At 67.2% G+C, this 27,010-nt stretch overlaps 5 protein-coding genes across 7 annotated transcripts; 4 read left to right on the forward strand and 1 right to left on the reverse strand.

Moving 5' to 3' along the window:
• Positions 1 to 37: 37 nt before the first annotated feature.
• Positions 38 to 2,581, reverse strand: CHLRE_12g547727v5 (uncharacterized protein). 2 transcript variants are annotated; one of them, XM_043068913.1, is made up of 6 exons: positions 2,393 to 2,581; positions 2,062 to 2,221; positions 1,674 to 1,775; positions 1,255 to 1,429; positions 669 to 769; positions 38 to 624 (listed from the first exon to the last, which is right to left on the reverse strand). In XM_043068913.1, the coding sequence occupies exons 1-6, from the start codon at positions 2,407 to 2,409 to the stop codon at positions 607 to 609; spliced, it is 573 nt and encodes a 190-aa protein (XP_042919254.1). In that variant the 5' UTR covers positions 2,410 to 2,581; the 3' UTR covers positions 38 to 606. The 2 variants fall into 2 exon arrangements, with proteins under 2 accessions (XP_042919254.1, XP_042919255.1); XM_043068912.1 differs by having other exon boundaries at positions 38 to 769; positions 1,255 to 1,457.
• A 140-nt stretch (positions 2,582 to 2,721) lies between these two features.
• On the forward strand, positions 2,722 to 5,693 carry CHLRE_12g548152v5 (uncharacterized protein). Its single transcript, XM_043068922.1, has 5 exons — positions 2,722 to 2,934; positions 3,032 to 3,077; positions 3,297 to 3,331; positions 3,500 to 4,343; positions 4,521 to 5,693. Exons 1-5 carry the CDS (start codon positions 2,842 to 2,844, stop codon positions 4,799 to 4,801), a joined length of 1,299 nt encoding a protein of 432 aa, XP_042919256.1. The 5' UTR covers positions 2,722 to 2,841; the 3' UTR covers positions 4,802 to 5,693.
• A 58-nt stretch (positions 5,694 to 5,751) lies between these two features.
• On the forward strand, positions 5,752 to 10,703 carry CHLRE_12g548577v5 (uncharacterized protein). The gene is made up of 5 exons (XM_043068934.1): positions 5,752 to 5,882; positions 5,948 to 6,002; positions 6,087 to 8,676; positions 8,965 to 9,609; positions 9,868 to 10,703. Exons 1-5 carry the CDS (start codon positions 5,861 to 5,863, stop codon positions 10,438 to 10,440), a joined length of 3,885 nt encoding a protein of 1,294 aa, XP_042919257.1. The 5' UTR covers positions 5,752 to 5,860; the 3' UTR covers positions 10,441 to 10,703.
• Positions 10,704 to 11,721: 1,018 nt separating this feature from the next.
• Positions 11,722 to 19,423, forward strand: CHLRE_12g549002v5 (uncharacterized protein). The gene is made up of 9 exons (XM_043068945.1): positions 11,722 to 11,843; positions 12,078 to 12,179; positions 12,333 to 14,213; positions 14,520 to 14,927; positions 15,052 to 15,432; positions 15,658 to 15,912; positions 16,131 to 16,934; positions 17,157 to 17,324; positions 18,510 to 19,423. Exons 1-9 carry the CDS (start codon positions 11,763 to 11,765, stop codon positions 19,101 to 19,103), a joined length of 4,674 nt encoding a protein of 1,557 aa, XP_042919258.1. The 5' UTR covers positions 11,722 to 11,762; the 3' UTR covers positions 19,104 to 19,423.
• Positions 19,424 to 19,621: 198 nt separating this feature from the next.
• Positions 19,622 to 26,666, forward strand: CHLRE_12g549427v5 (uncharacterized protein). Of its 2 annotated transcripts, XM_043068957.1 has the most exons (15): positions 19,622 to 19,918; positions 20,441 to 20,468; positions 20,730 to 21,024; positions 21,252 to 21,491; positions 21,715 to 21,814; positions 22,100 to 22,299; positions 22,458 to 22,554; positions 22,741 to 22,952; positions 23,241 to 23,400; positions 23,598 to 23,807; positions 24,055 to 24,120; positions 24,322 to 24,591; positions 24,743 to 24,881; positions 25,094 to 25,194; positions 25,441 to 26,666. In XM_043068957.1, the coding sequence occupies exons 1-15, from the start codon at positions 19,889 to 19,891 to the stop codon at positions 25,717 to 25,719; spliced, it is 2,427 nt and encodes an 808-aa protein (XP_042919259.1). In that variant the 5' UTR covers positions 19,622 to 19,888; the 3' UTR covers positions 25,720 to 26,666. The 2 variants fall into 2 exon arrangements, with proteins under 2 accessions (XP_042919259.1, XP_042919260.1); XM_043068958.1 differs by having other exon boundaries at positions 19,682 to 20,468.
• The last annotated feature ends 344 nt before the right edge of the window (positions 26,667 to 27,010 follow it).

A 27,010-nucleotide genomic window follows, 5' to 3' on the forward strand; every position in this document is an offset into this window, starting at 1 on the left:
AACGTGAACAGTATTATAATCTCACTGGTATAATTCAGTGTAGAAGCATGTGATGTACACTCAGCGGCCCGCCGGATGGCGGTCAGAACCAAGTTCTGCGCACGGGTCGTCACGGTTCCAAGTTTCTGGCTAGCTGCACTTCCCCAGCACGCCCTGGCCCAATCGAATGGCACACTAGCGGACCGCCAAGCGATCCATGGGGCGTGCCCCATAAGCATCATGTTATGGGCAAATGTCATGACACGAGGGAGGATGAACCGCAGGCGAGGATACCGTACAGCACGCAGCATCTTGCGCAGCATGCGGTAAAGACCTAGCAGACCCTTCACTACCGTGGCACCAGTGCTCACACGTGCTCATACCGCGCACATGCACACACCAGCGCTGCTCACATGAGGGGAATGCGGCACTGCCTCGCGAGTGTGGCGTTGCGGTGTGTCTGTGTGGTGCTATCGCCTGGCCGGGCGCCCGGAGCGTGAGGAATGCGCATTCCAGCCAGCCAGCAACTCGTCGGTACAGTAACTCCGGCGTTCGACCGGCCGCGTACTCCTGCCCTGCCGTTGCATATTGTTTGTCATCTGCTGGGTTCTGGGAATCAGCTGCACCCTACGGGACTTTACCAACCTGCCTTGACACTGTCCCATCACACACGAACCAGCGCTGCTCACCGAGGTTGCACAGATCAAGTACACCACGCCGCCCGACACCAGCGGGGACCCCGGCCAGATGGAGTCCAGACCGCACGCAGCAGACTTCCACGCCGCAGCGCCTGCGAGCAGCAGCACCACACATTCGGTTTGAGAAGTAGGAGGCATACGTACGGCGCGATGTACGGTGCGGCGCGCCAGCCATGTGGCCGCTCATGCACCCATCAGTGCGCACGTCCACCGCAATGGCCATGCCTCTGTTATCCTGTGCGTACACGCGCCCGCCGTCAGTGGCGGGGTCAGCTAGGGGCAGCTGAGACAGCTGGTCACTGTGTATGGGTATGAAGTGTTGTGAGGGCATGTATGGGCAGGAGGCACGGCAGAGCTCACGTCGGGATAGTGGTCGGGACCGTAAACACACCAGGGATTCCTCCATACTTCCATCACAGCATGTCCAGTCACGTCCCTGTGTGCCGCTCACAAGCCGTCCAACTGCCTCACACCCACCGCCCGCAATAGCCAGCAGGCTCAGCCGCTCCAGGCGGCGATGGCGGCGGCGCGGGTGTCAGAACCCAACTCCATCCACCCGCTGCCCCCAGCCACCTACCCGTGTCCTGCTCTGCGGGCCGCTGCGGGCAGGTGCGGCCCAGGGCCGCGGGCAGAGTCGTGAGCTCCAGTGATCTGCGGTCCTCTGACAGGGCGGCGAGCAGCAGCAGGTCCGAACCAGGCAGGTACTGGGGCGTCGAGGCGCAGAAGCGGCCGCCCATGGGCAGGGTCCACAGCTGCGGACAGCAGCCGGGGCATGTGAACCTGTAAGATCAAGCGAACACGCACTTGTCCGGATTGTAGAACGCGTGGCGCGCCCGGCCTCCATGACATGCCTCGGCAGAGTGCAATACGTCTGGCATGCATTGCCAATGCACCGGCTACCCGTTTCCGCAATTCAAGATCGGCACGGTCCAGGCTTAGGCCCAAACCCGCACGCTGACGCACGCTGCCCGAAACGAACGGGCCGCCGAAAATTACCTGTATGGGGGCGTGGCTCCGCCCCACGAGCTGGTCAGCCCCAGCAACACGGCGCCCCGCTGCGGCAGCACCTGCATGTATGCCGCCCGGACCGCACGAGCCCTGCGAGCGCGGCAATGATAGGATGGAAATGAACGATGTTAAATAGTCCCCCTACAGATCGCATTGCAAAGATTGACGGGCCACGCCACCTCTCCTAGCTAGGGAGGTGCCAAGCCCAACTCGTTAGCCTCCCCGGAAGCCCTGCAGATCCGTTGGCCACTCCGCACATGCACTTTGTAGCCTGATAATATTGCAGCGCTGATGCTTTCAAGACTCCTGGGTTTTTAGTCTTGTGTGCATTGAAACGCGCCAAGCGCCACACACTGTGCGGAAGTGGTCATCTCACCACCAGCCCCGGCTGCTCCCACAGCACCGCCGCTGTACTGGCGTTGAAGGCAACTGCAGGGACGTTCAGCCCCGGCTCCACCGTAGGGTTGACGCCGGTGTGCGCGAACACGCGGCCATTACCAGCGGCCACATTGCCCGAGCGCTTGCTGGACTGTTGGCTGCAATCGCAGCGGCGGGAAGATAGCGCACCAGCAGCAATTGCACGAGTCAGGGTGGCGCGGTCAGTTGGCACGCACATGACCACCAAACAAACCGAGGCAACATAATACACAACGCAACGTGGTACCAACCGCCGCCCTTCTCCCATAGCCCAGGCTCCATCCACTCACTCGGCCACGTCCACCATCGAATCGCCGCCTCACCGGGTGTAATATCCATATCAATCATAAGCATGAAGATCTTATAGCAGTGACTTGTCCCTTTTTAGAGGCCGTTTCTTAAAGCAGAGACTGAGGTCAAAGGCAGGCTAGCTGTGGTCAACGACTATGGCCAGGACCGAAGTCGTAGCAATATTTACCATAATCATAGTGTATGAGCATTCTGATCGCGAATGGCGACAGCGCGTGTTTGGTCTTTTTGGATCGTATTTTGGTAATTCCTCTGGCCATGGGAGCTCCCCAATTGTGCACTCTTGAATGTACTGATACAGTGATTTGAACTGCAGCACGCAAATGAGGTGAATTACATTACGTGCTTGCGGATCGGCTCTGACACTGGTCCAATTTGCGGCCCCAAGCTTCCGTGGCCCTACTTTCATCATAACTTTAGATTAATTGATATGAAACTGGATGAAGAATGTAGACGGGAGTCGCCAAGCTCGGTGGCGACAGTCAAGCATTGGGTTCGCTCGAACGTGCCCCTTTTTGCACGAGTGAGCAGTGGAACTGCATGTGCATAACGTGACTGGCGCGGGACCGAGGCGCCCTGCCCTGCCGGAACCCACCCCATTCCTTCCCTCGCACACACAGGAGCTGCTAGCGGGTGGCGCCGCCGGGGCCATCGCCAAGACGTGCGGTAGATTTCAGGACTCCAGGATCCGCTGGGAAGGGTGCAAATGGGAGTTTTGCCCCAAGTGCCAGGTGGTGCACCGCTGGCTCGTGTGCCTGCCCCGAACGCCCCTTCCCCCCCCCCCACCACCACCACACACGTACCACCGCCACCAGAGGCTCCATTCTGCGCCTCCCTCTTCCTGACACCCCCACCCATACCCCCGCCCCTGCGCCGCCCCTGCAGTGGCCCCCCTGGAGCGAACCAAGATCCTGCTCATGGTGCGGCGGCGGCTGTCGGGTGGGGGGGACGGGGCGGGGCGGCGCAATCGGCGCCACATGTGTATGAGTTAGGTCTGCACGCCGCGGTTGTCGGACACGCCCTCATTTGGAACTTGCGTAGCCATTGCCATGACGCCCGCACCCGCACCTGCACTTGCACCCGCACAGACTGGCAAGGCGCAGTCGGACGCACTGGGCACGCTGCGGGCGCTGGTGGCGGCTGAGGGGCTGGCGGGTCTATTCCGCGGCAACGGCGCCTCCTGCCTGCGCATTGTGCCCTACGCCGCCATCCACTTCTCCGCCTACGAGTTCTACCGCCGCCAGCTGCAGGAGTGCCTCGCGCCCACTGCCACAGCCCAGCAGCCCGCAGCCCAGCAGCACACAGGCGGGAGCCCGGCAGAGCTGGGGGGCACGGGGGCAGCCGCGGCGCCGGCTGCAACGCCTGGGTCACGGGGGCGCGGGCTGGTGCGGCCGGCAGCGGCAGGTGCACGGCGGGGCGGCGAGGAGGGCTCGTCGGAGCTCAGGCCCTCGGGGGACGACGTGGAGCAGGTGGGGTCGCCCGCGCTCACCAGCAGCATTGACGCCTCCACCTCCACGCACCATACCGGGCGGCCACCTGCCTCCCCTGCACCGCCCGGACCCACACCAGCACCTGAAGCCACACCCGCTCCTGCCGCCTCGCCAGTAGCGCCAGCCGCCGCGTCGGCCAGGGCCACGCGGCTGGGTCCGGGCTGGGACCTTCTAGCGGGCAGCGCGGCGGGCGCCACGGCGGTGCTGCTGACCTACCCGCTCGACATCATCCGCACACGACTGGCCTGGGCCACAGAGATTGGGGCGCCGGGGTCGACAGGGCCGGGCTCAGCGGCAGCAGCAGCAGGCGGCGGATCAGTAGCAGGCGGGGGCGGCGGACACCGCATCGCGGCGATGCTGGTGCACACGTACACGCATGAGGGGGTGGCGGGGCTGTACCGGGGCTTGGCGCCCACACTGTACGGCATTCTGCCGTACGCAGGTGCGTGCTCATCGGGTGGGAGGCCGGAGGGTGGTCGGCTTGGGGGGCGGCCGGGCTGGACCGGAGTGCGTGCTGCTTCCCTGGTTTGGAAACTTGACACGGTTCGCGCGGTTCCAGAGGGCGTGCCTGCCCTTCGCCTCCAAAGCCCTGCTCTCCCCCATGTCACCCCATATCCAGGCCTCAAGTTCTACGTATACGCTTCTCTCAAGAACTGGTACAAGGACAGCATCAGTGCCAGCAGCAGTGGAGCAGCGGGCGGGGCCAGCAAGGGCAGCAGCGCCAGCGGGGGCGCCGGCGAGCGGCTGCCGCTGCCGGTGATGTTGGCGTTCGGCGGCGTGTCGGGGCTGTTGGCGCAGACCGTGACCTACCCGCTGGACGTGGTGCGGCGCCGCATGCAGGTGGCGGGCAGCAGCAGCAGCAGCAGGTGCTACAGCCAGGGCAGCAGCAAGCGGCTCTAGCAAGGCCTGTAGCGGCGGGTGCCCCGGCGGTCAGACCTGCGGTTGTAGTGGCGGCGCCGGTGGGTGCCACGACATGGGGCACGGCGGTGGCCATAGCCCGGGGCGAGGGGGTGCGGGGCTTGTTCCGCGGCCTCAGCCTGAACTACGTCAAGGTGGTTCCCTCCACCGCCATCGGCTTTGCGGTCTACGACTCGCTGAAAGACTTCCTGGGAGTGAAGGGCAACCTGTGAGAGATTAGGCAGGCAATTGAGTGGGTGAGTGATGGTGGATTCATACAGAGCGAGTGTTAGGATGCATTGGGCATCGGCAGTGCGTGTGTGTGCAGGTTTGGGCAAGCGCGACCGGTGCCGTGTGGCCTGTGTAGACTTCCTCAGATGTCATTCATTCATATGATATGACACGCGAATTGTGCAGCAGGAAGTGCGTGGCACTGGAATGTATCTGTGTCGGTAGTACAGTTGCGTGATGTTGAAAATTGGCAGCGTGGTTCGAGTTACAAAGCGGGGGGGGGGGGTCGTTTGGCTGAGCACCAGGCGACCATAGAGTGGAATGTTGATGGGCCAAGCGCACCGACGCAGTGGGAGAGTGAAGATGTCATCGAGAAGGGTGATGAGCGAGATAGCATGGATTCGCCTGTTGACGCGAGACGAAGGTGGCGGGTCTACGAGCGTGTCACCAGAGGCACTGCGGTGATGCCGGCACGGCCGCGGGTTGTTTGTTAGATGGCCGCGAGCTGCATGTTTGTATATCAATGTCGCTTTGCGCGAGGTTCAATGAACTCTTATTCATTTGGAACGCTCGTGGGTGCCTGCTTGAGAACTGCCGACACCCTAAACAACCACACAACACCAAACAGCGCCTCAAGTACGCGTATTGTAGTGACAGTAACAGATCAAGGATCTCGTTCGCGTCTGCTGGAGGTGGGGGCGGTTCTTTGGGAACATCTCGACCATGCATCTCGCCTGGCTTTGCGGCGCACTTGCCGAGAGGCGCGGGCGCTCCATGATTCACTCCGGACTTCGTTCAGCACAGCGCGTTACCGGCCGGCGCATGGCGACAATGTTGCTGAAAGCGTCGCAGGGTATGTGTCGCGGGGCGCCCGACCCCGCCGCTTGGTGCTGGCGCTGGTGGCGTCGCCACCAACAGGCCAGTCTGCGGCATACGAAAACGCAACAGCTGACAAGTGGCGCCGCGATCAGGGGTGAGAGGTTGCTCGGTATGCCTGGGCGCCTGCAGTTCCTGTTAGCTCCACCCGACCCACCTCTTGCGCCCGCATCTGTCACAGGCGCCGGATAGCACGCGCGCTCACAGGGGGTCCATCGCCCGGCCCCAAGCGGCAAGGTGCACTAGGCAGGCCCTCACGCAGCGCTTCACAAGCTTACTCCGACGGGCAGGATCCGCCGCCCGCCGCCGCCGCCTGCAGTGAGTTGCGGCAGCTGCACCTGGCGGGTCTGCCACTGTGCCCCGAGGTGGGCCGGGACCTGCTGAGGGCGCTGGCGGCGGAGCCCGCAGGCGGTGGCCGCGAATCCCCTGCCGCTGCTACTGCTGCGGGTGACTCGCTGTCACGCTGGTCGCTGTTCTCTCTGGGCAGGCTGTCCCGCCGCTCCCGTGACGCCCAAGAGCTCGGCAGCGGAGGGGAGGGTGGCGGCGCTAGTGGCGCTCCGTCGCCGTCGCCGCTTAGAACCGGCAGCGCGCGCAGCAGTCTGGACCTGCCTGCAGACAGCTCCCAGCCAGTCCAGCAGGGCGCTGGTGACGGCGCTGCCCCCACAGGGAGCTCAGCGCCGGGGTCGCCAGCACCTCCGCGCCAGCAACGCAGCATCGGCAGCCGCAGCATTGGCCTGCTGCAGCGCTTGTCGCGCATGTCGAGATCTCAGCAGCAACAGACCGCATCTGGCCTGGACCGCCGCTCTGCACCGCTGCCCTCCGCCGCCGCAGCGGCCGCGCCCTCCCCGCCTATGTCCCCCACTGCAGCCCGCGACACGCCTCAGCCCACCCCCAGTGCGGCCGCCTGTGTTGCCTCTGTTGGTACGGCGCCGCCCTCCGCCCTGCCGCCGCCGCCGCCCCTGTCGCTGCACCTGTACGGGTATGAGCTGGCGTCACTGGTGGTGGCTGGCGGCGCCATGAGGCCCATAGCCGCCGGGGCGGTGGTGGCGGAGCTCGTGGCGGCGCTGTCCAGGGCGCCTGGCACAGGCCCTGCCGCCGGCACACGCACCGGAACAAATGGCGTGGTGGGCTTAAGGGGCGGCGGCGGTGGCCTCGGTGGCGGCGGGCCGCAGCAGCAGCAGCAGCAGCAGCAGCAGCAGCTGGGCCGGCTGCATGAGCTCACGCTGTCTGGGTGTGTGGGCTGGCCTGCAGCGCTGACGTCAGCGCTGCAGGCGGCGGCTGGCGGGCCGCCCTTCACTGCCCCTGCCAGGTTGGGGCCCGGTGGCTATGGAGTAACTGCCGGCGAGGTCGGGATCGGCAGCGGCAGCAGTAGCAGCTACGTTGGAGGCGGGCTCCGGCACCTGCGGCTCAACTTCAGCTGCCTGCTGGCGCAGCCGGCCAACCTGGGCTGGACCAGCCATGGCGGCGGCGGAGGCGGCCGCGGCGCTGCAGGGGACAGCAGCGGCAGCGGCAGCGGCAGCGGCAGCTGGGACGTCAGCTCCGCGGCGAGTGGAAGCTGTGAGGACGATGACGAAGACGGGTATGGGGGCGGCGGACGCAGCGGCGGGAGCAGAGGCCACAGCAGGCCAGCTGGTGGACAGGCGGGCCCTGCAGAGCAGCGGCAGCGGCGGAGCAGGAGCGTAGACGAAGAGATTGCAACGGCGGCGGCGGCGGACCCCTCGGGCGGCGCAGTGTGCAGCTACTCGCACTCGGCCGGCGCAGCAACGGCCGCCGCCGCGGTGCGGTGCCTGGGCGGTCTGCGGCAACTGGTGTCTCTGGAGCTGCGTGGCGGCGCGGCGCTGGCCTCGCTTGGGGCGGCCCAGCCCGGAGGCGGAGGCGGCGGCGGCGGTGGATTCACGGCGGCGGACGGCGCCGGCCTGCTCCACTCGCTCAGGCCCGCGGGCGGCCGCCCTGCGGGCCCCAGCCCGCAGCAGCTGGCCTGTGCGCTGTTCTCACTGACGCAGCTCACGCGGCTGGTGCTGGAGGGCGCGGCGGGCCTGGCACCGCTGCAGCCGCTGCTGCGGGGTGCTGTCAGGGGTGTCGGGGCTGCGGGTGATCCCGCGACCTCAGCTCCCGTCGCGGTGGGCAGCCTGCGGCTGCTTCGGGTGCTGGAGCTGCCGGACGCGCACTTGGGACCGGCTGACTTGCGGGCGCTGGCGGCGGGGTCGCCGGACCTGAGGCTCCTCACCGCGGGATACCTGTCCGGAGCCTGGGCCGTGACGCAGGCAGCTGCTGCTGCACCTTCGCAGCCGCAGCTGCGGCAGCAGGCACCGGGCACAGGCGCAGCCGCGGCGGAGGCTGCGGCAGGAGGTGCTGGCGGTGTGCGACACGCCCACCACCAGCAGCAGCAGGCAGCAGGACAGTACCGGGGCGGGGCGGCGCGGCCCGCCGCGTCACCACAAGCAGCCGGCCTGGACGCTGAGGTCGGTCCGCCGCCCGTGCCGCCGCGCCTGGCGCGCCTGTGTGTGGTGCGGGGCCGGCCCAGCCTGGCGCTGCTGCGGGGACTGCGCCGCACCCTGGCCGCCGCACAGCAGGGGTGCGGCGCCAGGGACGCGGCAGCGGCGGCGGCGGCCGTAGTGGCGGGGGCGTCACCAGCCGGCAGGCGCGGGCAGGCACCCGGCTGTGATCCTGCTGCAGCACGTGCGGCTCGTGCACCCAGTAGTATGCATGTGCACGTGTGTGTGCCGGGTGTGGACTTGGAGATGGGGGATGTGGACTTTGACCCGCTGCAGGTGAGGCAGCACCTGGAGGGGCGGAGGCTGGGCCCGAGAGCGGTGAAGGGAGAGGAGCATGCGGGGAGGCGCAGAGGAAGAGGCAGAGAGGGGCCCCAGGGGGCAGGGGCTGAGTCACTACGCGAGCACAGCGACCGCATGCCTAGGCCCTTGTCGGGTAGACGCCAGGCGGGTTGCCACGAGGACGTGAGCCTCTCGTGCCCCGAGCTCGCTGGCCGCCGTTGGCCTGTTGCCCTTGTGCCGCCCGCATGACCATTTGAACACATGTCCCCCGCCCCCCGGCCACAGGCGTTCCACAGTGCGGACGACGGCGTGCTGCGCTCCCGCCTCACGCCCGCGGCCGCCGCCGAGCTTGCGGCCGTGCTGCGCATGCTGGCGCCGCCGCCACGCCGCCGCCGCCAGCAGCACCAGCACCAACACAACGACAGCCCCCTGACGTACGGTGCTACGGCGGGCAGCCGTGCAAGCAGCAACAGCAGCGCCGGATGCGGCGGCGGCGACCATGCATGGGGCCGCGCGCTGGACAGCAGCTGCGCCGACGGCTGTGCTGGTTGCAGCCTCTGTGACGACGGCGCAGGCGGCGCAGGCGGCGGCGGCGGCGGCGGGTGGCACCTGCAGGCCCTGTGCATACACAACGAGGCGGGCAGCCTCATGCCGCCCCTGGCAGGCGCTGATGCGGAGGACGAGGCGGCGGAGGTGGCGGGTGAGGAGGAGGAGGGGGAGGTGGCAGCGGGCCAGGAGCTAGCGACTGGTTCACCCACGCGCGGGCCTCTGGCGCTGCCGCTGCCCGCAGCTGCCGCCAGCGCGCCTCCATCCGGCCACGCGCGCTGGCTGCGGCTGCTGCTGCCGCTGCGGCTGCGGGCTGTGGACCTGTACGGCGTCAGCCTGGGGGCGGCGGAGCTGGGGGCGCTGGCGCGGCTGGCCTCTGTCAGGGTGCGTGGGGCGCGGCAGTGGGGGCGGCCCGTGCATGACACTGCAGCTGGTGGTGTGGTCTGGGAACTTAAGGCTGCTGGGAGGGTACGGGTACATGCCATTAGCGCCTGCTGAGCTCGCCTGACGGCCCACGCCCGCCACCACTCGACCTGCTATCTTCCTATCCGTTCTTGCTGTGTTACCCGCTGTGCCTGAAGTTCCTCTCACCTTCCCTTCCCTGACTAGTAGATGCCCCCTTTCCACCCCCCGCACCCGCAGCGGCTGACGCTGTCTTCGGCGGAGGTGGACGTGTCCGCGCTGCCGGCCCTGGCCGCCCTGCCCCGGCTGCACACCCTGGAACTGCTGCGCTGCACGCCCATGCCGCATGGTACCCCCGCGGCGCCGGCAGCAGCCGAAGGTGGTGCACCAGCACCTGCACCAGCACCAGCACCTGCACCTGCACCTGCACCTGCGGCAGCAGGCCGTGGCGGCGGCTCAATCGGGAGCGGCGGCGCTGGCGCCGCGAGTGGCGGCGCCAGTGTCGCCGGCCAGCACCTGGCGGGGCCGCCCGACGGCCGGGCGCTGCTGGCGCTGTGCCTGACTGCGCCGCGGCTGCGCAGGGTGTACCTGGTGCGGCCGGCCGGGGCGGTGTGCGCCGGCGGCAGCGCGGGACCCATGGGCGCGGAGTGGGTGCGCCGGCGGCTGGCAGTGCTGAGGCAGTCGCCAGCGGCGCAGCCCCAGGCGCAGGCGGGCGCGGCTCCCCCGGCCATGTTTGCTGGTGTCGCTGAGGGCGGACCGGCCGCTGCAGCTGTGATGCGGCGCAGGCCGTGGGCGGAGGTGTTGTGGGACTAGCACGGTTGGCTGGCCGGGGCCGTAGGGTCATGTGGGGTAGGCAAACAGGTGAAGGGAGTGGCAGAGCGCGGTGCGGGGAGACATGACACAATGATGATGCGGGCAGCCTGCAGGAATTCCGCGGTAAGCCAAGGTCGAAGCCCTCTTCGCAAGAGGCACGAGACGCTCAGGAGATTGAGAGAACACATGTCGGCAAGTATATGATGTGCGCACTGCGCTTACGCTGGGCGGCTCTCCCTTGGCTGCTCGCTAGCCTCGACAACGCCTCAACATTAAACGCCGTGCTTATCAACCTCACGCCGCGGCTGCTCCACAGCAGGTGCCTGAGTGACGCACTGACGCAAGGAGGCACGCACTGACGCCTGCGCCAGTGGTCCGCCAGCTGGTAGGTGCCGCAGCAGTACGTGACCGCACGGCACCGCACACACGTCTTGCCGCTATCACCGCGCTGGGACCGTCCAGTGAACAGCAGTGCGGGTGGCAGCACAGCTTGTGGTCAAACACCGGCGCAGTGCCACCGCCACCCAGCAAACAAGTGCTCCTGATTTTGTCACTGTCACGGCAATCTCTTCCGCTGCTGCCACCGCCGGAGGGCGCCGCCGCCCCTCCCGCCGCCGCCGCCGCCGCCGCCGCCGCCGCCGCCGCCGCCGCCGCCGCCTGTGCGGCCATCAGGTCATGCAGCCCCGGCCGTACCTCGCCTCAACACAGCAGCCAGGTAAGGGTACCGTGGCCACACACCGGCAGGCGCCCCCACCAGCACCCTATCCGTCATGGCGTAAGGAAGCGACCCGCCACTATCCCTGCTGGCAGCCCCTTGCGTCTGCATGCCGTTCCCCGCGGCATCGGCAATCACCTCCTCTTCTCGTCACTACAGCTACTGCGTCCAAATAACCCGCCCCTGCGCCGCAGCCAGCTGGTGCGCCGTCCACCATTGCCCCACCCATTCGAGCGGGCTGTGGGGCATGTCCTCCGGGAGGGAGCAATCCGTGGTGTGCTGGTGGCCAAGCCCAATGAGTTCTTCTGGTGCGCTGGTTAGAGGGATGACACGGGCAGACTCCTCCATCACAGCATGTCGCCCAACATGCGGCTTCAAGAGCGTCACCAGGTCGTTGCAGAGGGGGCCAATCAGTAAATTGGTATAGCAGTCTCATGTGACCGACAGATGGCAACTGGGCAAGACTGCAAGAGCAGCGCACCAACCCCCAACAGCGCGTGCATGGGGCGTGTGCATGAAAGTGTTGACACATTGAGTATGATACATGTTGAGTATGATACATACGACTCACTGCTTATAACTCACCACCTACAACACACAAACAGAAATGGACGAGGTGTTGCGAAGAAAATCGCTCGTGGAGCAAATTCTGGCCCGTGCGGCCAAAATCAAAACCCATATGCAAGAGGTACATAATGTCAGATGTTTGCATACTGGAAATGCGCCTAGACATCTCTGGCCCGATGGGTGTGGCATCGTGGCCTGCATGCCACACAGTTTGAGCACACGCGAGGCGCTCCGTGACCACACGCGATGCTAAACATGGGCTCGCACAGCTTGCAGCCAGCATACGACTTGGTTGAAAGCAAGCCAGCCGACGTTCCGCACCCACCCCCTGGCCCACCCTCGGCACCCCTTGCAGGTCAACCAGAGCATCGCCAACATGGACCAGATTGCCGAGGAGAAGAAGGCGCGGGCTGCTCGGGAGGCGGAGGAGGCGGCGAAGCCGGTGCTGAGGCTGATGGTAGGGATCCGGGGTCGAAGCCTCCAAAGGGGAGCAGATCGTGGAAGCAGATGAACTTTCGGCGTTCGGGGTTGTCGTGGGCTTGGCCCGGCACCGCCAAGCAGCTTCGCCGAATCGCCTCTCACCAAGCCCCCACAACACCGCTTCCCGCAGGACCTGCCAGACGACCTGCTGCGGCTGGTGGCGGCGGCGGTGGCGCGCGGCCAGTCCGCCAACCCCAGCCCCATCCTCGGCTCCGTGCTCACCCGCGGCAGCCTGGCCGCAGGCGGGGGCGGGGGCGGCGGCGGCGGCATGGGTGCGGCGGGCCTGGCGGCGCTGGCGCTGACGTGTCGCCGCTGGCGCCGGCTGGCCTCTCAGGAGCCTGGGCTGTGGGCGGACATGTGTGGGGCGCGCTGGGGCGTGTTCCAGTCCGACCCCGCCGCCGTGCTGGTGCTGGACCCGCGGCAGCTGCACCTGGCGGCGGGCTGGCCGAGGGCGGCCGTGGCGGCGGCCGTGGCGCTGCCGGTGTCAGGCGGGACGTCAGGGGGCCTGGGGGGAGCAGGGTCAGGGGCGGGGGCAGGCACGCTGTTGGTGGCGGGGCGGCAAAGCGGTGGAGTGGTGGCCGGGCCGAGGAACGGGGGCGGCGGGGCTGCAGCACGGGCACAGCAGGCGGCGGCTGCGGTCGTGTCGACGGCAGGGCCCATGAGGGGTGGCATCAGTGGGCCAGCGGCTGGGGGCGCGGGGCGGCTCAGCGCCAGTGGTGGGGCGCAGTCCCCATCGCAGCCGCAGTCGCAGTCGCAGTCGCAGCTGCCGGCCCTGCTGGCGCCCGGGCACCCGCCCAGACTGAGGTCCGCTCGGTCGCAGGGGGCGAGCACACTGGGACCCGCAGTGGCGGCGTCATCAGCGGCGTCAGTGACGTCAGCGTCAGGAGCCGCAGCTCCAGCCGGCACCAGCGGCCCCGCGGCTCGCGGCGTGCTGGCTCCGCTGCCCCCTGCCGCGGCCGCTGCGGGCGCAGGAGGCACTGGTGCAGCGGGCGAGGCTCCCGGGGCGGGCCCTGGAGGCGACACGTCTCCACCGCCGCCCGCTTCCCCCCCAGTCAGCTCGGGGCGGCGGCCGCTGCTGCCCGCCCTGTCGCTGCCGCACAGCCCCTCAGCCCCCATGACCGCGACCGCGGCAACAGCGCCGCAGCCGTCTCCCTCACCCTCGCCCTCGCCATCACCGTCAGCGTCACGTCAGCGGTTCTCAGGCTGTGGAGCGCGGGGGAGCTCGCCCCCGCCCCCTCAGCCCCTGCAGGAGTGTGGGGACACTGTGGTGCGCCCGGGGGCATGGGGCGGTCCAGGGCAGGCGGATGCAGGCGCCAAGGGCGTTGTCGGGGGTGGCGGCGGGGGGGCTGTGCCGCAGGCAGCGGGCCAGTGGGCGCCGGACGCCAGCCAGAGATCTGATGTCGACCCAGACCCGGGCCCAGACCCGGACCCGGACCCAGAGCTTGGGTTGGGGTTGGGGTTGAGGATGGGCATGGGCAGTGATGGGCGGCGAGCGGCAGTGTCAGCCAGTGCGCTGCCTGGCCCCAGCGGCGCGGCACCGGAGGCCGCCCCCCACGGAGTTAGCACCGGGCCGCCGCCCTCCCCGCGGCTGCCGCCAGCCAGCTCTCCCGCATCCGCGCGCCCCTCAATGGTGCAGCCGCTGCCAGGTGCGCCCTCGCCTGCTGGCGCTGGAGCTGTAGCAGCAGCAGTAGCAGCAGCGGGCCCGGCGCAGCCGGCCCCGGGTGGCAATAGCAAGCAGCAGCAGCAGCCGGCGGGTGTGGGGCTGCCGCTACTGCCGGGCGGGGACGCGCTGGAACCGGTGCCGCTGGGGCTGGTGCTGCTGCGGGCCGGTGGCGGTGGCAGCAGTTTCAAGAGCACCTGCAGTCCCAACAGCGGCTGGGCAGGGTCGGGCGGTGTGACCGGGGCAGAAGCGTCAGCAGCTACAGCCGGGCAAGACGTTGCGGGCACCAGCTGCGCGGAAGCGGCGCCGCCGGCGCAGAATCCTTGGCGGCTGGTGTACCGTGACCGCCTGGTGAGTGCTGTGTGTGACTGTGTGTGTGTGCATGGCAGGGATGTTGACATGTCGCCACCTTGCGTCACACGTGCGGTCGTGGCGCTTACAGCTTCAGCGGGCGCCTGCACACGGGGCACTGCTGGTGCCCAGACAACATCCATTCTTCTACCGCGTCAGCGTCAATGTTTGTCCCCACGCCCTGCCCCGGCGGGCGCGCAACACCACACCTGCTGTCCACTTCGCTACACTTTTCTGTACCAATCCTTGCAGCCCCCTCCCCGTCGTTCATGAACGGCTGCCCCCCTCCTCCCCCCCCCCCCCCAGGTGGGCTGGCGCGGTGTGCTGGCCGTGTTCCGCTGGCTCCAGTCCGCCGGCTGCCCGCCCGGCGTCAGCGGGGCGCTGCACCGGCAGCAGCTGCTGCTGGCGCTGCGCTACTGCCACATGCTGCTGCAGGTGAACGCGGCGCCGCCGGAGCCGGCGGCAGTAGCAGCAGCAGCAGCAGCAGTGCCATACCCGTCTGCTGCTGCCAGCAGTGCAGCAGGTGCAGCAGGCGGAGCTGGGGGCGGAGCCGTGTGGGGGCAGGAGCGGCACCCAGAGGGCGCGGGGTCCGGGGCCCCGGTGGGGAGGCAGTCGAGGCCCTGGGCCAGTGCGGGCCGGGCGAGGGCGGACTGGGTGCGGCAGCGGGCGGCAGTGGCGCTGGCAGCAGAGCTCCTGGCGGCGGCACCGGACACGGTGAGAAGGGAAGGGGGAGGAGGGGTCCCACGTCCCAGGCATGCCGCCGGGTCCTGAGACACAGTCCCATCGCCACGAGACCCCGCGAGAAACCGTCTCTTTCCACACACCCACACGCCCCCAGGTGCCCTGTCTGCACGCGCTGCTGTCCAACGAGTCTGGTCTGGTGGTGGAGCTGGCGGCGGCTGGTCTGGCGGACCTGTTGGCACTGGACAGGGCGGTGGGCGAGGAAGGAGACAGGCGGGGGCAGGGCGAGGAGGGGCGGCAGCGGGGTGCAGCGACAGCGGGTGGAGGTGGCAGTGGGAGCCAGGACACAGGTTTGCTGGCACAGGCGCGGCAGGCGCATGCTGCAGCTGCAGCGGCGGCGGCTGCAGCTGCAGCGGCTTCGGCTCCCTCAACCGCTGTGACCACACATGGGTCTGGCAAGACGGCAGTCGCCGCGGCGGCGGCAGCGGCGGTGGCAGCGGCAGCGGCGCGACGCGCTGCGGAGCAGCCAAGCGTGCTGGTGCGTATCTGCTGTTCCTGACAGATGGATTGCCACCTCTGCGTGTTGCCTTTATCATCGCCTGGCCCTCCATCATCGCCCATCACGAGCTCCCTCGCCCCCTACATCACCTCGATCCCCACTGTCCTTCCCACGACCCCGGCCCTTTCCAATCCCATCCCCACCACCCCTGTCCACCTTGCTGCCGACCCGCACTGCCGTCCACACCCCCTGCTGCTGCTGCAGGCGCACGTGCTGCTGTCCTCCAACAGCGGCCGCGCCATCGCCGCCCAGCTGCGTGACGGCCTGCGCTCGCCCGGCATCGTGGCGGAGCTCACCCGCTGCCTGGTCAACCTGTGGGCGCCAGAGCACCTCGTGCCGCCGGTGCTGCCGCTGCCGCCGCCGCCGCCACCTCTTGGCCTGCCGCGCGGTACTGCTCATTCACATTCCCACTTACCGCACGGGCGCGCTGCGGCGGCTGCGCGGCTGCCACCCCTAGAGGTGCGGGCGGGAGGGCTGCGGTGCTATGCGCTGCAGTGCTAGTGAGTGGAGGGTTCAGGGTAACGGCTCCAGAGGCGCAATGGCTTGTACAGTAGTGCGTCACGGGCGGGCCTGTCGGGGCCTGTGGGGGCCTGCCGGCACTATTTACGGCACGGTACAACCTGTGACACTGACCCCCGCCGCCATCTCGCCGCCCGCCCTCCCCCATCCACCCACAGGACGGCGTGTGGCAGCTGCAGGAGTTCTCGGCGCGCGGCGACCCGCTCCGCCTCATACACACACTCGTATCCTTCAGGCCCGGGGTCACAACCGCCGCGGCGGCAGCGGCGCACATGGGCGGCACGGGAGCGACCGGCCGCACAAGCGGCAGTGGCGCCGCCACCGGCCATGCCGCCCACATGATGGCCGCGAGCTCCGCCCGGCACAGCGACTCGGGCGTGCGGGGCGGGAGCGGGACTGGCGGCGCGGGTGGGGGCAAGGAGCCGCCGCCGCTGCCATCGGTGTCGGAATCAGGGGCAGCGGCGGCTTACCGGCCGGGTCACGAGGACGGGGAGGAGGGGTTGGGGGGCGGCGGCCGCGCCCCTGCCTCGCTGCAGTACTCCCCAGGCCCGGCGCCCCCGCACCCCTCAGGCAACGCATCCAGCACTGGCTCCGGCCGTCGCACCACGTACAGCGGCGGAGCCAGCGCTAGCAGCAGCAGCAGCAGCCCGGGCGGCCCGGGCGGCAGGTCGGCGGCCACGCGACAGAGCTGTGCGGGCGGGCGGCCCTCGCCCTGTGACACAGGCGCCGCCAGCCAGGGCGCTGGTCTGGGTCTGCTGGCTGGAGGCGTGCTGACGGGTCTGGGGCCCATGTCCTCTGGGGCCGCCGCCGCCGCCGCCGCCGCCAGCCTGGGTCTGCTGGCTGGGCGCACCGCCTGGCCGCTGGTGGGGCCGGACGGGAGGCCGCTGGGCGGCACGGCGGCGGCGCTGGTGGCGCTGAGCGGCGGCACGAGGGCGGGCGAGCGGGTGGTGGTGGAGCTGCTGGTGAGGGAGGGGGTGAGGGGGAGGGGGAGGGGGAGGGGGAGGGGGAGGGGAGGGGAGGGGAGGGGAGGGGAGGGGAGGGGAGGGATTTGGTGTGGATTGGTGCTTTGCTGGGTCTAGGTTGGGTCGGATGCTAGAGCGATGAGTGTATGGACTGCAGCACCCAGCCGCCTCAAACTGGTTGTGTGGTTGTTATTGTTGTTGTGTGCCGCCGCCGGTACACAGGGCGGTGGGTACGACACGTCGCTGTCCCGAGGCGGTGGCGGGGGCGGCGGCGAGGAGGGAGTGGGCGGTGCCGAGGAGTTCCGCCTGAGCGGCTTTGTGGACGCGGCCAGTGGCGAGTGGCAGCTGCAGCGGCGCTGCATCAATGTGCCCTTCGGTCTCACATACAGGGTGGGTCCAGGGTGGGCGGGTACTGGGTAGGCGGCCAGGGCCCTGCAAGGTGGGCTGCAGCGGGCAGGTGTGTGTGTGTGTGTGTGTGTGTGTGTGTGTGTGTGTGTGTGTGTGTGTGTGTGTGTGTGTGTGTTAAAAAACGAAACGAAAGCCCGCCCAATGACGCGACGGAGTTGTGTGTGTGTGTGTGTGTGTGTGTGTGTGTGTGTGTGTGTGTGTGTGTGTGTGTGTGTGTGTGTGTGTTAAAAAACGAAACGAAAGCCCGCCCAGACGACGCCGGAGTTACTTACGGATACCTACCAATTTACCGAGCGTCGCGTGGTTGTCGTCACCCAGGTAGTCATACTTACCCGCGATAAGCCTGTAACCCCACGGGCGACCATTCGGCCTGACCCCGCGATGCACCTGTATGCGTCCATGCTCCGCACCCTGGGCGCGCTAAACAACGTTTACCCAGCACGCCTAATTCCCGTATTCCCGCCCGCTGGTCGTAGTCGAGCTCACCTATAAGCATGGGAATGGAAAGGCATTGGGCGGCAGCACAGAAGTGTCACGGACATGTGAAATGGCAGCGGTGGAAGAGGGCGGCGTGCAGCAAGCAAGCTATCTAATGTCCTAACACGCATCCCAAAGCCCACCCACTAACTATGCCCGTGAAAGGGAAGGAGTCTGGGGCCGCGCGGCTGCAAATAGCGCCCGGCTGCATGGGGCGCATGGCGGGCGGCGGTTGTAGAGACGCTGGGTCGGGCTGACTCGGCTGGCAGGAAAGGGCGTGTGCCCGTCACCCCCGTACCCGCGCATAACCCGTATCCCGTATGTGTGTGTGTGTGTGTGTGTGTGTGTGTGTGTGTGTGTGTGTGTGAGAGAGTGTGTGTGTGTGTTCGTGCGTGTGTGTGCGTGTTTGTGTGTATTTGTGCGCAGGCGAGGCCTGCCGCCCGCCTGGCTGCACACAGCCGCCAGTAGCTCGACGGAGCCAGCAGGGCCCGCGCGGCCCGCGCAACCCCCCCCCCCCCAACCTAGCAGCCTGCCCCGTGCGGGGACGGCCAGCTGACGCGGCCGCGTGGCCGTGAGGCCGTGGCCCTGGGCTGAATGACGCAACCCGCACTCGCACATGCGCGGCCTGACAGACCTTGCCCGGCGGAGCTAGCGGACTAATGAACGATGGTCGTGTGGCCCGACCCCCAGGGCTACAGCGATGCCCACGGCTGCTGGGGCACCTACACGGTGCAGCAGCAGGACTCGGGCGCCGGCGCCAGGGCGGCAGCGGCGGCGGCGGGGTCAGGTGCCGGGCCAGGCCCAGCCGCGGCCGCTGGCCCCGGCCCCGGCCTGGCAGCAGCACACGGCGGCCCCCAGGCCTCCGCCCCCGGCGGCCTGGGCGGCGCCACCGCCGCCTCCTCGGGCTCCACCTCGTCCCGGGGGGCGCCCCGCGTGTTCCGGTTGTTCCGGGATCCGCGCTTGCCGCCGCCGCCCGAACTGCTGCGGCTGCTGGGGGCCATGCGAGGCGAGCAGCAGCAGCAGCAGGCGGTGGAGGAGGAGGAAGAAGGGGACAGTGGAGGCAGCGAGGAGGAAGGGGATGCCGCGGAGAGAAGCGGGGGAGGTGACTGCAGGGGCCAAAATGGTTTGAGCAGCAACACAGGCGGAGACGGGGTGTCCGGGGTCGTAGGAGGTGGAGGTGGAGGTGGTGAACCGGGTGGCGCGGGCGATTGGGGCGATTTGCCGCACCTGGAGCCGCTGCCTGTCGCCAGCAGCAGCAGCAGTGGCGGCAGTGGCGGCAGATGATGATGAGCGGGCAGTGGTGGTGGCCAGGGGTGCCCCTGGTGGTGGCGGGGGGAGGACTGGAGGAGCCATGAATGTTGGTGCTGACGCATTGGAGTGGTGTGGAGTTTGCGGCTGCTTCAGCTTTTGGGGCGTCCCCACAATGAAAGGATATCTGGATATGTCGTGTTAATTTGTTCGTAGAGTCGTAGTCGTGATCCACAGTTGCTATGGGTCCGCGGAGAGCATGAGCATGATCATTGACTCATGAACATATGCAGGGCATGGCTCGGTTGGTCTCAGATTGCATTGGTCTCAGATGCATAGATGTGTACGCATACCAAACCCCCTCCGTCCGCTTGCACGTCCTTGGAGCAGCAACAGCGCCATCCTCATGACACGCCGAGGCCGACCCCTGCCTACGAGGCTACGACTGCACAGCCCCCGCCCATCAGGCCCCCCCATTCGGGCGCGGGCGTGTGGCGGTTCCAGCGCCATCACCTAATGTGTTCCTGATCTCGTATCATCATATTTATGGTAGTATTTATCTGATGTTTATTGAAGCAGTGTTGCGCACACAAGCCTCGCTCCGCCGCTGTGCCGGTTCAGTGCTAGTTGAAGGCCAAGACGCCAAGCGAAGCGGACAAAATGACTCGTTGCCTATTACATCAATAAAAATGCAAAGGATTGAAAATTAGGTGTATTCCAGAGCGCAAAAGCCAGGAAAGGTCTATAATCATAAAAGCCCATATATTCGGCCAGGGGAGGCGGCTGACGACTTCGCTGCTGTATACTGCGAAATCCTAACAATGGAGCGTTGCATGGTGGCAACCTCACAGGCAGGTCGATACGGGTTCCGAAACCGGGTGACTTTTCGCTCGCCGCGGTCTAAGTGAATCTGAGTGTGGACTGTGGACTATGAAGCCGTTTGAGGCAGAGGTGATACAGCTGGCATCAGTCAAGCCGCCAAACATTTGTGTCACTTCCGCGGTTGCGCCCGTCATCCCCTTGCGCGACGAGCCAAGCTTGTCGGGCTGGGCCCGTTTGGGCCTGTTACAAGGAAGTGATCCCGGGCCTGCGTGTACCGAGCAATGTGACGGGCCTTGCGGGTTCCAAATGGGAAAGAGTCGAGCACAGCACGGGCACAGCATGACGCTTCGAATTCCGCAGTTTCGACGCATGGCGCGGGACGGAAGGACGGCAGGACGTGATGGTGGTCTGTAGCGAGGCTATATATAGCCACCTTTAAACTGCCCCCGACAGATATCAAAGGTCAACAGCCTCGCCCATACTTGTCCTCAATCGTGACCCCTGTTATATTATAGATTACGCTTGACCGCGCCTTGACCCTACGCTTACAGGCTCTACGGTCTATCACAAGCATAGCAGGTGCGTAAGCAGGGTGTCGTGCGAAGCGCAGGGGTAGCTGTAGAATGCACACAGGGATTCTGGCTCGCGAGCCCCTACAGCAGCCACGAGCCTCCGCCTGCGCAGCGTGCGCATATATGGGATGGAACCAAAGGTTTAGGCTGTGTGCGCCTACACAGCCGGGCCTCGGGCAGCGGTGGCGTGCTGTCAATTGCCTACCTACCTTCCCGCGCTAACAACCCCCCCCCCTCGCTCGCCGCAACTACTTTGCCACCTATTCAGGCCGAATACTTTCCACGTCGCGATCAAGCACGTGTGCATCTCTCGGAGACCCAGTCTCGCAGTCGCCCGAGTCTTCAATTGACGGGTTGCGCGCCAGCATGGCCGAGCCGCTGTCCATCCTGTCGCCAGTGAAGGCGCACTTCAGCCATGACGAGAACGACAGCAGCACCGACCACAATAACAACAACAAGGACACCACCGACAGCAACACCGGCAAGGGCAGCCCCATCAAGACCGGCGCCGCCCCGCCCAAGGTGAAGCTGTTCCAGCTGCCCAGCCAGGACAAGGTCGCACTGTGAGTGGTGCTGATGGCTGAAACTGAAAGCGTGTGCCAGGAGTGAGGGGCAGGCCGCCTCATCACTGCCTAGCTTGGGTCTTGCCATTGGAAAGCGCCTGCATTTGCGATAACCTTACGTTTCCTGTGATTAGCTGCCGCCGGCGTAGCCGTTCCAGCCTGATGCCCACTCCACTGCCGCTACTCCATCGCTGCTAACATTACTTTACGCACGCACCCTATGCCAGGCGCGACCACTCCAACCACCAGCAGCAGGCGCCTTCCGCCACCACCGCCACCGCCTCACCCTCCCGCAACCTGTCCTCCGCCTCGCTGGCCTCCGCCGCCTCCGAGCCGCCCAGCAGCCCGCTGCCGCCCGGCTCTCGCGGCCTGCCCTCCGACTACCAGGCCTTCATCCACACCAGCCGCTATGCGCGCTGGGTGGAGGCCAAGAGGCGCCGCGAGACCTGGCCCGAGACCGTCAACAGGTGCGGACGGCGGGAGGTGTGCGTGGAGTTGGTGTGGGCACCCGCACAGCGTGTGTGGCACCTGGGTTGGACCTGTGGCCTCACCGACGTCGAATGTCCTGAACCCCTGGCCCCACCTGCTGCGCACCGCCCCGCACTCGGACCCCCCGCCCGCGCGCCCTTCACTCACCCACCTGCCTCCTCCCCCGCCTGCCCCCCCCCCACCCTCCCAAATCACACCCAGGTACCTGGACTTCATGCAGTGCCACCTGCGCACCACCTGCGCCTACGACCTGCCGCCCCAGCTGCGGGCCGAGCTGGCGGAGGCAGTCATTGCCCTGGAGGTGCGTGTTGTGTTTGGCGGGGGGGGGAGCAGGGTCGGGGAGGCAGGGGGTCTGTGCCCGAGCCCAACGTCACATTGCACCGCCTGCGCCCATCAGCAGCAGGAAACCAGCGGGTGGAGGCACCGTAGCGGCACCGGGACACTTACAGGTGTAACCGCGGGAACGATTGGTCCCCCATCCCCATCCCCTCCCCCCACACCCCTCCTGCCCCCACACCCCTTCTCCCCCCACACCCCTTCTCCCCCTCTTCCCCCACATCCCCCCCCCCCGCCCTCACACCCTCAGGTGATGCCCTCCATGCGCTCCATGATGACCGCGGGCGACGCGCTGTCGCGCTGCCACGTGGCCGGCTACAACTGCTCCTACCTGCCCATCGACCACCCCTTCGCCTTCGACGAGGCGCTGTTCGTGCTGATGAACGGCACGGGCGTGGGCTTCAGTGTGGAGGCGCACCAGGTGGAGCAGCTGCCGCCCGTGGCGGAGAAGTGAGTGGGCGGGACGACTGGGGGTGGTTGAGGGCGTGTGTGTGTGTGTGTGCTGGGGGGGGGGGGCCGAGGACCACTATTAAGCAACGGCTTGGCTTTACCCGACCCTCATGCCTCTGTCTCCCTCCCCACGCCCACGCCCTCCCCCTTCCCTCCAGGTTTGTGAACAGCAGCACGCTGGTGGTTGTGGAGGACAGCCGCGAGGGCTGGGCGCGCGCGCTGAGGGAGGTGCTGGCGCTGCTGTGGACCGGACAGGTGAGCCGCGTGGGCCGTCACGGGCCTAGGTCGGCACCGCCGCATCCGCTTTCTGGTTGAGACGGCCCTCTACCTCCGCCGCCGCCAAATCCCGCCTGACGTCTGCCTATGTACCCCGCACCCTTGCACAGTGCCTCAACACACCCCGCCCGCCCCCTCCGGGCCCGCCCCTCTCCCGCAACACAGATTCCGCGCTGGGACACCTCCCGCCTGCGTCCCAAGGGCGCCCGGCTGCGCACCTTTGGCGGCCGCGCCTCGGGGCCCGAGCCGCTGGAGGCGCTGTTCCTGTTTGCGGTGCAGCTGTTCACGCGGGCGCGCGGGCGGCGGCTGAGCTGCCTGGAGTGCCACGACCTGGTGTGCAAGGTGGCGGAGATTGTGGTGGTGGGCGGGGTGCGCCGGTGAGTGACGCGCACACGGACGGACGCGACGCCCGTGCGGCATCCTGTCCTGCTGCTGCTGGCGCCGTCCGCCGTTCCCTGGTGGTGGTGGGCTGCCCCGGCTGGCTGTATCACCGGCTGGAGCTGCTCCCTGACTATGCCCCCACCCCTGCCGCCTCTGCCTGTGCACCGCTAGCTTGGCTGGGTTTGATTTATGTTTTGGTCTGGCGTTAATTTACAACCTTGTCCTGATGCCCCCGTTTAGTATGGGCTGGTATCTACAACCCCGCCCACCCCCCCGGCCTGCAGCTCTGCGCTCATCTCGCTGTCGGACCTGTCGGACGCCCACATGCGCACCGCCAAGACCGGCGCCTGGTGGGAGGAGGCGGGGCAGCGGGCGCTGGCCAACAACAGCGCCGTGTACACGGAGGAGCGGCCCGACATGGGCGTTTTCATGGCGGAGTGGAAGGTGCGGCGAGGCGGTGGCGGAGGGTGGTGTTGGTGGTGGTGGTGGTGTGGGGTGTGAGGGGCGCGCGTACCACCGCAACGCCAACCCTCCGACTGCCTACTTCACGACCCTCAAGGCCCCGCATGCGCCCAACACCCTGGCGCTCAACACTGAACCATGCGCGCCACCCCACCTTCACACACACCCCACACCCGCAGGCTCTGTACGACAGCGGCAGCGGCGAGCGCGGTCTGTTCAGCCGCGCCGCCTGCCGCAAGCAGGTGCTGCGCTCCGGCGGGCGGCGCGACCCGGGCTGGGACTTCGGCACCAACCCCTGCAGCGAGATCATCCTGCGCCCCTACCAGTTCTGCAACCTCACCGAGGTGGTGGTGCGCCAGGACGACGACGCCCAGTCGCTGGCGCGCAAGGTGCGTGCGGCACGTGGGCAGCGGCAGGGGTGGGGGTGACGTAATGCGGCGCCGAGGCCGCGCCTGCACGTCACGGTTTAGGCCAGCCAACTCGTTGCGCAACACACCGATGTCACGCTATGTTTGCTTGGCGCTGCCCCTGCCACTGCGCCTTTACACACAGGCCCTGCCCATGCACCTGACCCCAGCACCTTATTCCCACACCCCTCCCCACACACACACGCCGCCTCCTGCCCACCCCCGCCAGGTGCGGCTGGCCACCCTGCTGGGCACCTTCCAGTCCACCCTCACCGACTTCCCCTACCTGCGAGACGTGAGTGCGTGTGCCCAATGTCTAAAGCTTCTGGGAGAGGGTCAAGGGGAGCTGGCGAACCAGCGCCTTGCCTGCCCCTCCCCTACCCAGGCGCATCCGCCCTCACGCCCTTCCTTGGTGCCCACCCACACCCCACTGTGTAAATCACGCCGCCTCTCCACCCCTTCCTCCCCGTCCCCACCCCCGTACCCCCCACTCCAGATCTGGCGCACCAACACGGAGGCGGAGCGGCTGCTGGGCGTGTCGCTGACTGGCATCATGGACAACACCCTCACCGCCGGCCGCCGCGGCCCGCCCCAGCAGCTGGCGGAGCTGCTGGAGGGCCTCCGGGGCGCCGCGGTGGCCGCCAACCAGGACATGGCGGCGCAGCTGGGCATCCCCGCCTCTGCCGCCGTCACGTGCGTCAAGCCCAGCGGCACCGTGTCGCAGCTGGTGGACGCGGCCAGCGGCATCCACCCGCGCCATGCCGAGGTGAGGGGGGGCGAGGGGGCGGTTTGAAGCCGGCAATTGAAAGCTCCTTCTACCCCGCTGTCCCATGTTCATTTAAATTCGCCCACATATCTGCCTCATTTCCCAACGGCCCCACCACCTCCCCTCCTCTCCCCTCCCCTGCTCCCCCCAGTACTACATCCGGCGGGTGCGCTGCACCAAGGACGACCCGCTCACGCGCTTCATGGCCGACCACGGCGTGCCGCTGGAGGACTGCGCCATGCGGCCCGACACCACAGCCATAGCCAGCTTCCCAATCAAGTCGCCCGAGGGTGAGGGCGCTGGCTGGCTAGCGACCCACTCGGTTGCTGCCGAGGGTGCTGGGGGTGGGACACCGGGCCAGAGCCCAGGGGGAATTAAGCCGTGCGTCAGGCTCCAAGGCCCGAACAGCCAATCAATGCCCCGTGCACCTGAGCTTCTGCTGACTCCTACCCGCATCCCCGCCGTGCCGCCGCCCCGCCCCGCCCCTGCCGCCTGCCTGCAGGTGCTGTGACCCGCGACGACGTGAGCGCCATCAGCCAGCTGGAGCTGTGCCTCACCTACCAGCGCCACTGGTGCGAGCACAAGCCCTCCATCACCGTCACGGTGAGTGCCGCAGCAGCAGCACAGCGGGGGTGCGCACACCAGCAGTCGCAGCCGCAGGGGCACACGCCCGGGGGCCCGCAGGTGCCGCCGCAAGTGACACCGGCGCTGGCTGTTGTTTCATTTGGGGCCCGCTGGTCCTCCTCAAGCCCTTTCTCTTGCTACCGTATCATGCATCGATAAACATCGATCCCCGCCCTCCGCCCCTCCCCCGCCCCTCCCTCCACCCCGCCCGCCCCCTCCCCTCAGGTGCGCGAGCACGAGTGGATGGCGGTGGGCGCCTGGGTGTACGACCACTTTGACGAGCTCAGCGGCGTGTCCTTCCTGCCGTACGACTGCGGCAGCTACAAGCAGATGCCGTACGAGAAGGTGGACGCCGCCACCTACGCCGCCCTGCAGGCGCGCATGCCGCCCGCGCTCAACTGGGCGGGGCTGCGCGAGCTGGAGCGGGGCCCGGGCGCGGAGGACAAGATGGACGCGGAGCTGGCCTGCACCGCCGGCGGCTGCGAGCAGGTGGACCTGGTGTGAGGGGCGGGGCGGGGCAGGGGGGGGGCAGTCAGGAGGGAGGGCAGGGGTCCGCCGCCCCGTGCGGCCCACCCTGTGGCCACTGTGTAGCGCAGTGGAATTCGTTAACGTACGCGTCCGCGCGCCGTGTTGGTGGTGTGTGCCGCTGAGGTCGATGTTTGTGTGTGTGTGGAACTGCATGCCTTTAGGGTCGGTATGGGGGGCATGCTGCATGTGTGAGCCGCTGACGGCGGGCCGCATTACTAGTATTATTGGCACCGCCATCGTGGGTGAGCACATGATGGGAAGAGCTAGGTATGTAGATAACGCAGCCTAGGGTGGAGCGTGCGCCAGAGCGTACGGGTGCACACGCGGGCGCCGCTGGATGTATGTGCGGGATGTTGAGGTTGTGGGAGACTGGGAACATACACACGCACGCAAGCATGTTGGCAAGCCTGCAAGTATGCCCACATAAGCTCACATGAGCTTTGATTAGCGCTAGGTCATAGGGGCGTTACTGCTTTGGAACAACATTCATTGGGGATTCTTGTAGTATGATTTGGGGGAAAGTAAGTGACCGTTATGCGTAAAGACATGCCAACCTTTGATCGAGCGAAGATGCGCGGAGGATCTTTTTCATCCGGCAAGTGGCTGCCGCGGCATTGCATCGTGGACATTGGTGCCAGGATCTGTTGTCTCAGGAGTTGGTCGGACGTCAGGACGTGCATGGGTCCATCCAGACCGCGCATGCTACCAGTAGGGACAGATGTATGGAGCTGCCTGCCGACATTCATGGGCCTAGATAGACAGATCAGGACAGATTACACATTACCGGTACCGTAAACAGATTGGGTGTTTACGCAGTGGCCGAATACTTCTGTCCTGGGTTACTGTGTGCGGGTCTATGAACCAAGCTGGTGACATGTCTCCATATGTATGCGCGCTACCCTTCACTGTAACGTCACATTGACGATTGACTCATGCTCACTCCTGGCTCACTTACTCTCTGCACGTGACACCCGCACCACGGACCCAGCCCACTCCTGGCTCACTTACTCTCTGCACGTGACACCCGCACCACGGACCCAGCCGCCAACCTGTCAGCTGTCAGCCTGCTTTATGGCACGTGCCGGGGCAGGGCTGCACGCACACCCACCTCAGGACCCAGGGCGCCGCCGCCAGCAGGTTTAGTGTCCGCCAACCCCTCGCCCCGCTGCCCTCATCCCGCCCCACCCCATGACCCTGCTGCCTCCCACGTGCGGCCCGCTGCCCTCCAACCCTCATCACCCACTGCCGGGTCGTCATACCGGCACAT

The sequence above is a fragment of the Chlamydomonas reinhardtii genome, chromosome 12 (assembly GCF_000002595.2).
Source record: "Chlamydomonas reinhardtii strain CC-503 cw92 mt+ chromosome 12, whole genome shotgun sequence".
NCBI classification, from domain to species: domain Eukaryota; kingdom Viridiplantae; phylum Chlorophyta; class Chlorophyceae; order Chlamydomonadales; family Chlamydomonadaceae; genus Chlamydomonas; species Chlamydomonas reinhardtii.

Bases quoted from the DNA above. Each gene is read 5' to 3' on its own strand.
- CHLRE_12g549427v5 (XM_043068957.1), top strand. From the start codon at position 19,889: ATGGAGCGTTGCATGGTGGCAACCTCACAG. The intron at 23,808-24,054 runs GTGCGTGCGGCA...CACCCCCGCCAG, and splicing joins CCCAGTCGCTGGCGCGCAAG to GTGCGGCTGGCCACCCTGCT. The intron at 24,592-24,742 runs GTGAGGGGGGGC...TGCTCCCCCCAG, and splicing joins TCCACCCGCGCCATGCCGAG to TACTACATCCGGCGGGTGCG.
- CHLRE_12g549002v5 (XM_043068945.1), top strand. From the start codon at position 11,763: ATGGACGAGGTGTTGCGAAGAAAATCGCTCGTGGAGCAAATTCTGGCC. The intron at 11,844-12,077 runs GTACATAATGTC...CACCCCTTGCAG, and splicing joins TCAAAACCCATATGCAAGAG to GTCAACCAGAGCATCGCCAA. The intron at 14,214-14,519 runs GTGAGTGCTGTG...CCCCCCCCCCAG, and splicing joins TGGTGTACCGTGACCGCCTG to GTGGGCTGGCGCGGTGTGCT.
- CHLRE_12g547727v5 (XM_043068912.1), bottom strand. The intron at 1,776-2,061 runs GTGAGATGACCA...CCGCGCTCGCAG, and splicing joins GGGAGCAGCCGGGGCTGGTG to GGCTCGTGCGGTCCGGGCGG. The intron at 770-1,254 runs GTAGGTGGCTGG...TGCTGCTCGCAG, and splicing joins GCCCGCAGAGCAGGACACGG to GCGCTGCGGCGTGGAAGTCT.
- CHLRE_12g548577v5 (XM_043068934.1), top strand. From the start codon at position 5,861: ATGTTGCTGAAAGCGTCGCAGG. The intron at 8,677-8,964 runs GTGAGGCAGCAC...CCCCGGCCACAG, and splicing joins TGGACTTTGACCCGCTGCAG to GCGTTCCACAGTGCGGACGA. The intron at 9,610-9,867 runs GTGCGTGGGGCG...CCGCACCCGCAG, and splicing joins CGCGGCTGGCCTCTGTCAGG to CGGCTGACGCTGTCTTCGGC.
- CHLRE_12g548152v5 (XM_043068922.1), top strand. From the start codon at position 2,842: ATGAAACTGGATGAAGAATGTAGACGGGAGTCGCCAAGCTCGGTGGCG. The intron at 3,078-3,296 runs GTAGATTTCAGG...CCGCCCCTGCAG, and splicing joins GGCCATCGCCAAGACGTGCG to TGGCCCCCCTGGAGCGAACC. The intron at 3,332-3,499 runs GTGCGGCGGCGG...GCACCCGCACAG, and splicing joins GAACCAAGATCCTGCTCATG to ACTGGCAAGGCGCAGTCGGA.